The sequence below is a fragment of the Petaurus breviceps genome, unplaced genomic scaffold (assembly GCF_028583685.1).
Source record: "Petaurus breviceps papuanus isolate PSGF00001 unplaced genomic scaffold, PetGlider_PUasm1.0 90887, whole genome shotgun sequence".
Lineage (NCBI taxonomy): Eukaryota > Metazoa > Chordata > Mammalia > Diprotodontia > Petauridae > Petaurus > Petaurus breviceps.
Genome location: NW_027187370.1, coordinates 1,968,459 through 1,980,815, shown reverse-complemented (window position 1 = coordinate 1,980,815; position 12,357 = coordinate 1,968,459). Strand labels below are relative to the sequence as shown.

Sequence of the window (12,357 nt, the reverse complement as noted above, 5' to 3'; positions counted from 1 at the left end):
GCCTTCACCCCCAAGGTTTTTCATAGGTAACCAATGGCTTCTGGTCAGAGAGGGGGCTGATGGGGTCCTTGATTTCTTACTATTGAGGCCAGTAGCTGAATCAAAGCCTAAAGGCCATCCCATCTAAGTTGGTTTTCCTAGTCTGAGCTGGGCCCAGCTCACACACAGATGGAAGGAGCCCTGAGGAGAGGGAAGAGGTTTAGAAGAGAAGCAGGGCTAGAGAAAGCCGGGGGGTGGCGGGCCAGGCCGCGAAATAGGAGGGGCAAACCCTTACTATCCACTTTCTCCCTCTTAAGTGTTAAATGTATCCTCATTAAGATGGTATCACTCAGCTCCCCACACCCTTACTTTCTCTAGGCTTCAAATCTCCTGTATGAGCCAATAAGGTTTTACTGACAATAACAACCATCCTTGTGTTCATCTTTGTTTTATGTGTCCATATTCTGCTACCAGGAGGGTCCCAGTTGGAAAAAAAGGAGCTCTAGATAGAAAAACCTCTCAGGACCTAGAGAAACCCTATGGGATAAAGGGAACCTGAATCAGAAGCCCCATGAAAGGGACCCTGGATCCAGACAGAATCTATAGGCCATCAGAGAGATTCCCCCAAAAGAAATTCTACACAGAGATTCCCCAGATGGGAAAATACCTGACAAAGAAGACCCCAAGTCCAGAGAGAGCCTATCAAGGATGCCTTGGGCAGAGAAATTGCACATAAAGACAGTAAACAGAGGGACACACACACACAGACACTCCACAGAATCTTCAAAAGAGAAAACCCACAGAAAGTCCCCAGATGGATGAACCCTGGGCCCAGAGAGACTCCACAGAGAGGGCTCTGGACAGAGCCAAAGCCAGAGACACTTGTAAGGCAACCTTGATCCTGCAACAAATTTAGGGGGCTACTTAACTAACATTAATCAAATCTTCCCCTTCCCCACCTTGCTGCCTTTTTCTCTCAGAGCCTGAGGAAAGGATGCCTAGAATATCTCAAACTTAGTATATTACCTTCCCTATCCTTCCACAAAGGAACTAGAATTTGCGATCCACAGACCAAGGGCTCTGTAGACATTTCAGAGGGTCTGTGAACTTGGATGGGAAAAACGAAATCTTTATTTTCACTAACTTCTAATCTAACTGAAATTTAGCATTTCCTTCAATAACTTAAAGCCGTTATTCTAATAAGGGCTCCATTGGCTTCACCAGGCTTCCACAAAAATAGTTAAGAAACCCTGTTCTAGAAGAAGGGGTTGGAGTAGGGAGTTGAGGTGAGAATGAGCATGGGGAAATGGAATGGAGCTTGTTAATAAAAGGAAGGGGAGCTTGGGTTAGGGGAGGATGAGGAAAGGCAGCCTTGATTAGGGTTCTCTCAAGAGTAGAGGGTTGTGTAACAGTAGACTGAGAAAGCCTGATGATGAAGAAGCAAAGTATCCCAAGTCTGTCCCCCACCCCTCCTTCTAGGAACAGCAGGTTTCTAAAAAAGCTTCCAGATTCAGGGGAGATCGAAGCACCCCCAGGCCTACCCAGGGAGATAGAAAGTAAAGCTGGGAGCAGCCACTGCCACTCCCAGAGACTTGTTGGAATGTAGTTGGGAGGGGGGGAGGGCGGGAGCGAGACCGAGCTGCGCGCTCCCGAAGAGAAGAGGAGGAGGAGGAGGAGAAGAGGAGGAGAAGGAGGGCAAGCAGTGACTGCTTTGAGGAAGTACAGGAATGAAGTTGTAGAGCTGAGATTCCCCTGCAATCCTGGCTAAAAGAGAGAAGTCAGCGAAGAAGGAAAATACCTCCACTGAGCCAGTGGCTCGCTCTAGGGGGTTTCTGCCCGGACTGTGGTGACTCCCAGGATCTCCTTATCTCCCAGCTCTTGGGTTCCGCCGGTCCTCCTCCTGAGCCTGGGAGCCATGGGCCCCGGGCTGAAGTGAGGACCATGGACCTGTCGGGCTGCTGCTGTTGGGGGCTCCTTCTGGTCCTCCTGCCCCCAGCAGTCTGGGGAACCCAAGGTGAGTCCAATTCGGAAAGAACTGTCTGCAGCCCTTCTCTGCAAAGAATTCTCAAGGGAAAGAAAAACTGGGGGGACATATGACAGGGGTGGGGAGTGGGAGTGAGGAAAGCAAAGGCTTGGAGAGCATGGGAATCATTAGACGAGAAATATGGCCAAGCCTACAGGGGAAGAGGGTCTCCCAGGAGGGCCTGTGGAGATGAAGTCAGAGAGATGAAGCCAGATCTGGGAGGTAGGTAGGGTAGGGGGTAAAGTCACATTGAAGGGGCCCGAAGTAGGGCTTGGGTCCCAGCCAGCTCTTGTCAAACAGGGAAATTGTCAAAAAGTTTTACAAAATTGACCAGAAAAAATCTTCTTAAAGTGCGTGTGTGCATGTGTGTGCATGTGTGTGTTTGGCTCTTAAAATCCACAGCCACTAATCTCCAGACTGAACTGGGCTGGGCTGGCTTTCTCTGGGGGTCCCAAGTTGTGCCTCAATCTTTCCTCCTCTCCTGCCCCACCTCCCTTCAACCTTTGGTTGTTACTGCTTCGGTTCCTGCCTCAGGCTGGGGGGGGGGGGGGGGAGGGGGCAGAGAGGTAACCAGTTGGACCAGGAATGGGGAGAGGAGAAGGCTCTAGGCTTGCTTGGATGTTACCACACTCACTAGTGTGGGGAGGGAGGCCAAGAGAGGGAAGAAAAGAGGGGGCGGGAAGGGGAGACAGTTGTTTTGAATAAGTTTCTTCTGAGCCAGTCTGGGAAGGAGAGAGAGGCTTAATTTTGTTGGGCTTAACTTGGCAGGTGTAAGGGATGGGACATAAAGAGGGGTTCTGGGTGGTCTTAGGGCAGAGGGGAGAGTTCCAAAGGTTGTGGACTTGGAGGGGCAAAATAAAAGGGACCACTTGGAGCTGAAAGGGAAAGGGATGTTACTTTTGGTCTGGCCTTTTCCTTCATAGGGAGAAAGGCTTGAGGTGGGATGGGACTGAAGGCTGTGGAGGGCAGCATTCACTTGGGGAGAGGATTTTGGCAGATGTTGTCTCAGTCTGTTGAGTATCTCTGTATGTGCCTCTGGGGGCGGGGTCTCTGTGTGTCTCAATGTCAGTAGGCCTGTTTTGTCTGATTGCATGTATGTGTCCCTTTGTGTTACCAAACAACACTCTGACTCCATGACTTGAGCTCCTGGGGAGCTGTGGCTCTTTGCTCTCCCAGGATCCTTGAGATGGCTGGATCAGGTTTGCTGGAAAGACCCGAATAAATGTATCCCATCCTCCCCATTTGGATCCAGGATGTAATACCCAGCTCTCCCTCTCTGACCCCACATGTTTAGCTTCCTGACCCTCAATCCGGAGTCTCTTTAGACCCTAATACTCTGGCTAAGATGGGATGGTTAGTGTGTAATCTGGAGTCTTGAAACTATGTTTTTGTTCAACTACTGAAAAAACTGGGTGACCAAGAAGGGAGGCTTGATGGGAGCTTCTGTTTTGCTGGTGGTACTGGTCTATAGTTCCCTCTCAGCCTCACTTTCTTCACCTTTGCGCCTCAGTTTCCCCACTACCATTCGTATGCTCAGATTTTGCAAAATCCTTGATGGGTCTGTTCAAAAGAGAGAGAAGATATGTTGGGGGTGAGGCATATTGAGGAAGGAGAGGAAGAGATAGTTAAAGGGCCAGTCCATCATACAAGTTGTGTACCCTATCCATCTCACCAGGGGCAGCATACTGTGAGGCTATGTTATAGATAATTCTACCTAAAGGAAACTACCTGTGAAGCTGGGGGAAGGGGCACTCAGGGAGGGCACTTCAGAGTTAGAGCAAGGGGAGTAAATAAAAGGCAGAGAGGTCAAATTTTGACCAGGATCCTACCTCATAGGTTGAAGAATTATTGACTTGGAAAGCCATGTAAATTCTCAATCAATTTGTGTATTATCTATAGCTAATGTTTATCATTATTATTAATATTCAGGATGGTTCCCCTTTCATCCACCACTCCCTCCCTCCATGTTAGTGGGTGTGCTCAAGGGAAGTAAACTCATTTTGGTATTAAATAAAGCATAACGGGGAAGACAAATCCATTGCATTTCAAAGACCAAAATAAAATACTTTAATTTTATCATTGATTGTTTTTGCCATGACTAACTAGTGAGACATTCCCAAATTCACTCTCTCCCTAATGGTAGCATCCTTAAGAATGCCATTTCTCTTTTTCTAGAAAAATAATTCTGACACAGTTCTCTAGTCTTCCAAAGGACCAATAAAAAGAAAAAAAGAAGACATTGTCTTTCCCTATTCTTAGTTCTTCATCTCTTTTGCATCATGGACCCCTTTGATGAAACCTATGGACCCCTTCTCAGAATAGTGTTTTTAAATCATTTCAAGACAAGCTATATTTCAATTAGAAGTTAATGAAAATAACTGTATTTTTTTCTCCATCCAAGTTCATGGACAACCCCCCCCCCAAAAAAAAAATCTATGGTCCAGGGACCCCAGGTAAACAACCTCTGCCCTCTGGTGTAATATAGAATGCTGGACTATCTATGGAGCTTATTATCTGTGTGACTCTGGACTCTGCAACAACCCTGTGGGAGCCACATTTTCCTCAAGTATAAAAATAGGGCTCATGATACATCCATTCTTGTCCCACAGCATTGGAGCAATGTTAGCTGGGTGAGCCTGAGAAGTCCTATCATTGGGAAAAGGTTCTGAATGATGATTCTCTTCCTGAACCACCACCTCTCCGCTACCTCCCACCTTCAGTAACAATAATTTATGTTGGCATCTCTCTACTGCCCATGCTTCTCTAGTACACACACACACAAACACACAATTTCATCTCCCTTGTATTCAGTTGATTGGGCAAAGGGGAAAATGGACAGGAGACTATCCATATTCCATGAGCAGAATTCTGTTCCCTGGCCAGGGAGACTGGTTGGAATTGGGGGGTGGGGTTAGTGTTGTTGAGGATGTCAGGAAGTCTTTGGGGTGTGGGTGGGAGGGAAACGACTGGGGCAGAAAACAGGAGAGAAAAGCAGGGAGAACGGGGAAGCAAGTGAAGGCAGAGCAGGCATCATCAAGGTACGGGGTCTCTCTGCCTCTGTGGGCAGCATGGAGAGTTCTTCTACCATGGAAGTGTGTTGGAAACTCACCCCAAACTCCCTCCTGAAAGCAGATGTTTGGGGCACTGGAATTAGGAATTGCACTGATCTAGGGATTATTGGTAAAGTGGAAGGAAATGGAAAGATCCTTCTAGGGTCTGATTCCTTCTAGGAGGATTAAACCCTGGTAGTTCCTGAGTGTCATGGAGGACCATATATGACTGAGAAAGGGATTGGTCAGGAATGAAGATACCATATTGGTAGCACCTATCAAAACAAAGGGAAGCAAGCAGTTCAGTACAATGGAAAGAACACTGACTGTGGAGCCAGAGGATCTGGGTTCAAAACTCATCTCTAACAATTACTACATGTGTGACCTTGGGAAAGTCACTTAACTTCCCTGAGATTCTATTTATTTATCTCTAAAGTAAAGGAATCGGACTAGATGGTCTTTGAGGTCTCTTTACAAAGGACCAGGGTGTGATAAAGACTAAAGAAAGAAATACTGAGGGAGGATGGGACTGTGTGTCCCTTGACTATGGGTCTGGAAGAAGCTAGTAAGTGACTTGGCCAGGGCCAGAAGGTCAGTGTGTGTGTCAATGGTGTGACTTGAACCCAGGTTTTCCAGGCTTCAAGGTCAGCTCCCCATCTGCCACATCATGGCTTTAAAACATATATACACTAAAAGTACTTTTCTCGAATTCAGAAAGTCCAGGACCTGTGGACTTCTTGGAAAGAGGCAAACTAGAAGCAGGAAGTTTCCTTTGCAGGGAATGAAACTGATCTCAACTTCACCCAGAAAGAAATATTGGCGGAACCAGTGGAAGGTGGGGCTCAGAGATAGAAAAAGTTTCAGAATAAAGAGCAAGTATTAGTGCAGAGGGAAGTTCTGTGTCTGGAGGAGATAGAGAAAGGAGGGAGCCTGGGCAAGGATGGGAAAAGGAGTGTAATCCCCATGTCCCCTGTTCCTGTGTCTGTTGCCTGTGATCTGGGTGTCAACGTGGTATGATGTCTGCTAGCCATTGGTGCTAAAACTAGAAGCTGGGTTGTTGGAGCCAGTGAGTTTCTTTCTCCTCCTCCTCTTCCTTTTCTCCCGGCAGTGTGCAAACACTCCGATCTGGGAGTCTCATAATAAGCAGCTAAAGGGTCACAAAACGAGCAAACAAAAGTGCTGGTACTCAGAGCTATCTCCACTCTCTCTTTAGCCCCCTTTCTTCCTGAAGTTGAGATCCTTCCTAACAGTTTATTAGTATAAACACTAAAAGTGTGTATGAGCCACTGGGCCTTTCCCCCTGTCATTCGCCTGTCTGTGTGGCCCCACCATACTGCTTTGGGTGTGTGCCTTAGAACAAGAGAGCTAGTGGGGGGTGAGGTCAGGGGGCTCCCTTCCCTGGGCCTTGGGCTGGGGCCTAGGGAGACAGCTGGGCTGGGACTGAGCAGCTGAAGTGGCTGGGGGGAGCTGGGCCCAGCAGCAGGGTCTTTATTTTGGGCCCTGTCTGCCCCCTGGCTCCAATTTCTCTTGGGAACTAGGTGGGGGGATGGGAACAAGGATGAGTTCAATAGGGGAAATTGAGGGAGATGAGAAGCTCTCCCTTAGTCTGGAAGGCTGGACTCTTGGGGTCCCTGTTTCTTCTTCCAGTCCTTCCATTTCTCTCCTCCTTGCTAAGTGGATAGAAATAGAGGATCTCAGGATTTGGGAGAAGGGAGGCGAGGCTCACAGGGAAAAAACCCCTTGGCTTCTGCCCTCTTTGCATCCAGACATCTGAACTTTGAGACTTCCCTGCTCCCCCCAAACTCTCAGGTAGGCAGAAAAGTATGGCTTAGATTGCATTCTTTCTCAGCCTTTGAGGTAGGGGATAAAACCTGCTGAGAAAGGAGGAGCCTGGGGTATGAGTAGAGAAGAGGGAGAGGATTGGGAATGGAAGTCTTATGCAGGAATCCCAGGCAGCCCAGTAAAATGCTGGGCTGTGTGTCTATAGTGGCCCTCCCTCTGCCTGCCACCCCTCTAGGCACACCCTCCCAGGTCAAGATGCGTCAGGTGACTCATCTTCTCACCTGAGCAGAAAAACAAGTTCAGCAGGGCATATTAACCCCCTCCCTGCCAGCAGGCATGGAACCAGCTGATAATATGACTATATGACTACCCCCATCTCCCACCACCACAATTTTTCTTTCAAGGAGGGCTGGGGCGGGGGGAGGGAGGGGAGTCCTTGCACTGATTTGGCTACCTGGTAGGCATCTCTCCTCTCGGTTAGCCTTGGGCCCAGGCACACACCTGGCTGAGGTGTCTTATCATGGTTAGCAGCTGAGGTATGTATTGGGGGTGGGGGTGGGGTATGATGAGCTGTCCCTGTGGCAGAGCCTTTGCCAACTTTTTCCAGGCTCTCACCCCCTGTGGGGGTGTGGGGGCCAGTTTGTACAAGGTTTAGGCACATATATACACCATTACCTTGACTGAGTTCTACTGTGATGCTGGCTGCTACGTGTGCCCAGAATTGAGTTGATTAGACGATGCCCCTTCTTTCTAGGCTGGGGTCATCCAGTTCAGCTTGTAGTGACCAGGGGCCCTGGCCTTACCCACCTCCACCCCCACCCCCAACCCTAACCCTCACTGACACTTTCTGGGTGGTATTAGGGGTGGGAGGATATCCTTTGCCAGGAGGTTGACATGTGGGTGGTATTGGAATGGGGTGGGGAAAATGCCCTGGGTTTGTTTGGGAGAGGGAGGAGAGGTGCTAATGATTCATCTTCCTCCTTGGGGGATTTTTACCCTATTGGCACTATGCCAGAGTCTTAGGGGACAGCCTCTGGGATAAAGGGGAGTTTTCTCTTTTGGCTTTCCTATGAGAGGAGAGGAGGACAAGGTCAGTTACACACTCCCACCCTATCTATGGTAAGCATCATGGCACTGGCACAAAACTACCATGCCCACTCTGGGATCTCCCATCTTTTGTATGGGTACAGTTGGCAAATGATTCACCCCAAATCTTTCCCCCTTTAGCTCATAGTTTTGCTTAGTGGTTAACTCTTTGAATGGAATTATGGGTCTGGTGATAATTTGAGTAGGCTGCTATTCCTTCATTGGGCTGAGATCTAAGTAAGGACCCCTTTTGTATGTTTGCACCTTATCCGGCAAAACAGGACTTCTGGGTCCCTGCGGTTGCTGTGAGAATTCTGGGTCAATGAGTTTCAAATGGACAGTGCCAGCACTGATCATGGCATATTTTCCCCCTCCTGCTAGTGTGTACAGGCACAGACATGAAGCTGCAGTATCCTGCCAGTATTGAGAATCACCTTGACACACTGAGCCACCTGTACCAAGGATGCCAGGTTGTGCAGGGCAACTTGGAGCTCACTTACCTGCCTGCTGATGCCAACCTCTCCTTCCTCCAGGTAAGACCCAGAAATTGCCCTCTTCCCCCAGGTGATATGGGTACCTCCCCTTGCCCCCCTCACCCCAATCTGGGATGTTCTCTCCCTTTATCTCTCTCTCTCTCTTTTCCTCTCTCTTCTTCTCCTCTCTCTCTCTCTCTGTCTCTGTCTCCCTTTGCAATTAGGGTTAAATAACTTGCCCAGGGTTACACAGCTAGTAAGTATTTGAGGCTGAATTTGAACTCAGGTTCTCCTGCTCTATCCACTGTACCACCTAGCTGTCCCAACATTCACTCTCTTAAAGCTGACAAACAAATCCTTTCCAGGATCTTCCTATTCCTCCACATCACCTACTCTAAACTCATTGTCCTAAGTTGATCTCAAACAGCATGTTATGTCCTAGCTCTCTAATACACTTAAAATGTATAGGCTTTGCTCTGGGACACAGACCTGTGTGTTCTTACTACCCTTAAAGTCCTCTGTTCTCTCTCAGCTGGCTCCAGGCTTCCATCAAAACATCTTCCCATGTGCCATACTGCTAGCCTCACTGAAATATTCCTCTAGATGAAAGTAGTTGGTCAAGAGTAAATAGTTCAGTAGGTAGAAGAAGGAAATATCAAAAAGCAATGATCTGACATTAATCCAGCGAATCGGGACCTACAGGGCACCCGACAAGGGCAATAGTATCTACTAAGTAGCAGGTATAAAACAGCTAGACTATCAAGGTTTCCCTCTTTACCCTACCAGCTAAGCAGCACAGTGAGTAGAGAGAGCTACATTTGGACTCAGGAACACCTGGGTTTAAATACCTTTGCAGATGTTATCAATACAAGTCTAAGCAAGTCACTTAACCTCTCTCCCAGCCTCAGTTTACCCATCTGCAAAATGGGGATAATAGTAACACCATCCTCACTTGGTTAATTGTAAGAATCAAAGGAGATACTTGTAAAACAGCCAACTCTAAAGGTGCTGTATTATTAATACTAGCTGTTTTTATTCCAGTCCCTTTTCAAATGTGGGCCCTCAGGCTTCTTTCCACTCAAATGGACTCTGATTCGTTCTGAACACACTTAGATGATTTCATCATCTTTCTCCAGTTCTGTCCTGGAGGCTCCATCCAGAGAGTAGCCCATTTCTTTTTTTTTTAATTTATTTTTTTAATTTTTTAAAGCAATCGGGGTTAAGTAACTTGCTCAAGGTTACACGGCCAGTTATTATTTCTGGGTGTGGTGCTGAGTATCTGAGCCCGGATTTGATCCAGGTCATCCCGACACTGGAGCCAGTGCTCTTACTCGCTGAGCCACCCGGCCACCCCTAAGCAATTGGGGTTAAGTAACTTGCTCAAGGTTTCACGGCCAGGTGTTTCTGGGTGGGTGCTAAGTGTCTGAGCCCGGGATTCGATCTCCAGGTCTTCTCAACACTGGAGCCGGTGCTCTTACTCGCTGTGCTACCTGGCCGCCCCAGAGAGTAGCCCATTTCAAGAAACATTCTCTATTTATACACAGATCTCCCAGCCAAGTGTATCAGCCTTTGGAAGGCAAAGTCTCTCCAACCAGTTTGCAGACTCTTAAGTTACAAATGCAAGTCCAATTTACATTGAACTTCCTCAAGAGTTCTGCTCCAAAGGTTACAGTCCTGAGTAACTTATCAGGGCTTCAGGCTGACTCTACCAGGGAAGGCAGGGGAGCCAGCTGAGGTATGGAAACCATTGTCTGATATGAAGGCTAGGACCTGACCATGCTTCCTGGGAGGATCAGAACCCTCCACCAAACCCAACTTAAGGCCCTTGACCCAAATAAAGGGACCAAGAGAGCGAACTCCCATTATTGCTTCAAAGGGACAAGCTGACAAGTAATCCTGGCTCCCTTATCATAAAGAGGGGACCAGGATACCACAGCTTTTCTAAGCAACCCAGTCAATTTGGGGGTCTCTTGCCTAGTCAGGAATCCCCACAGGCTGCACCCCAGCTCACAGATGTTGAGGCACTTGAAGTCTCAGATTTGGGACAAAAAGTGAGGGAGGGATCTTTCTTCCTAGCTATCCACATCTCAGGTATCCAGATCTCAAGAGTCTGTATAACAAATAAATCTGGGGAGCCTTCCCTTATAAATGGCATTGCCTAAGAATAGCTTCCAAGCTAATTCTTGGATTGGGAGGGAGAGTGGAACCTCCGACTAGATCTGCCCCAGGTGCCAGAAGTCCAAGTTATGGCTCTGAAGGGAGTGCTGTGTATTGTAATTATCTGTATAACCACAAGGCTCTCAGTTCCATGAGGGTCTAAACTAGAGATCCTTTCTTTGTCCCATAGACGTGTTTGGGCAATCTTGTGAAGCCTATGGAGAAACCTTCTCAGAATAATATTTTTAAATGTATAAAACAAAATGCATAGGATTACAAGGGAAACCAATTATATTGAGATACAGTTAGCAAAATATATTTTTTTAACTTCATGGATCTCAGGTTAAGAATCCCTGATTTAAACTTTATCTCCCCTGGCTTTGGACAGAGTAAATTTAGAGATTTAGAGATGAAAAGAGACTTTAGAGGTCAGCTAGTCCAACTTCCTAATTTTACATGTGAGGAAACTGAGAATCGGTGTCCTAGGATCTTGTAACACCATGCATGAGCAACTTTCCAGAGGACTGCTACTGTGAACAGCTTTCAAGGTTCTGATTACACAATATAGTGAACACTCTATTCCATAACAAATCAAAGCAAAACATCCACAGAAAATTAAGGTACAGAATTCACAACATCACAACTTATCACAGAAAATCACAATATAGTATTCACAACAGCTCATCATTAAAATGGTCACACAGTTTTCACCAAAGTGGTCACAATATTTAGAACAAAGAACAATCATCTCAAAGTACAAATAGTCAAAGTCTTCCACTCATGGGGCACACTTAAGTTAACTCAATCAGTCACTTATTCAACAATCAATTACTAAGTATCAATCACTAAGTACAATAGAATATACAAACCCTCCACCCCTAGATCACTAGTAAACTACAATTTCATCATTACTCAGTACCCACAGAGAGGTCTTTTCATGTTGACTTGGGGGCCCAGTTCTCAGATTCCCTGGATCCCCTTCCATCGTCCCAGATTCTACCTGGATTCACCAGACTGTCACCTGGGTTCTATGGCAGACAGCTCCCAGTTCCTTGTTCAGCTCTCTTGGTAGGTCCTGCTCCACACTGAAGTTCACAAGGTCCAGTCCATCTCGCTTCCTTCATAGTTTCTGCTCCCGGAAATTCAAGGCTCAACCAAGCCACAAATAGACAAAGTCTCAGCATTCCGGTCTTCTGCTTCCTCAGTTTTCTCCTGGGCTCCTGTTCAGGAGAAGCTCCACCACCACAAGTTGATTAGATCTGAACTCAAAACCCCTGACTCTAAATAGGGCAGTCTTTTCATTACAACATGCTGTAGTTCATATATAATTGCCGACTGAATAAATGAATCAATGAAGAAACTAGATTCAGAATCAGAAGACCTATATCCAAATCTGGGCTCTGCTATTTATTTGTGTGTCCTAGGGCAAACCACTTCACCTAGGTCTCAGTTTTCTCTTCTATAAAATGGGGATGGTATTATTTGCATACCTACATACCTCACTGGGTTATTGAAAGGTTCAAATAAGATAACTTATCTAAAGTGTTTCTTAACTATAAAGTGTTATATAAAGGTCAGCTGTTGTTATTGTGATTAAAGGAATGAACAAACAAAGGAGCGAAGGAAGGAATTCCTCCTCCTACTGAATCTATTCTTTTTCTTCCTGTAATGCATCTGCCTTTGGACATCTCTGCTTTCTGTTGGAGACTTCCCTTCTCACCAAGCACACACTTTGCTTCCCCACCTCTCTCCTTTGCTCCTGTTTCTTTGCTTGAATCCCCAAATATACACTCCCCTGCTTCTTTTT

General features: G+C 46.8%; 1 protein-coding gene across 1 annotated transcript in view; it reads left to right on the top strand.

The window, feature by feature from the left end:
- Positions 1-1,592: 1,592 nt before the first annotated feature.
- Positions 1,593-12,357, top strand: part of ERBB2 (erb-b2 receptor tyrosine kinase 2) — a 32,561-nt gene continuing 21,796 nt past the window's right edge. The window contains exons 1-2 of the mRNA XM_069074267.1: positions 1,593-1,993; positions 8,302-8,453. Of these exons, the coding sequence (XP_068930368.1) occupies positions 1,921-1,993; positions 8,302-8,453 (225 nt within the window). The 5' untranslated portion in view covers positions 1,593-1,920. The remainder of the gene's footprint in view (positions 1,994-8,301; positions 8,454-12,357) is intronic.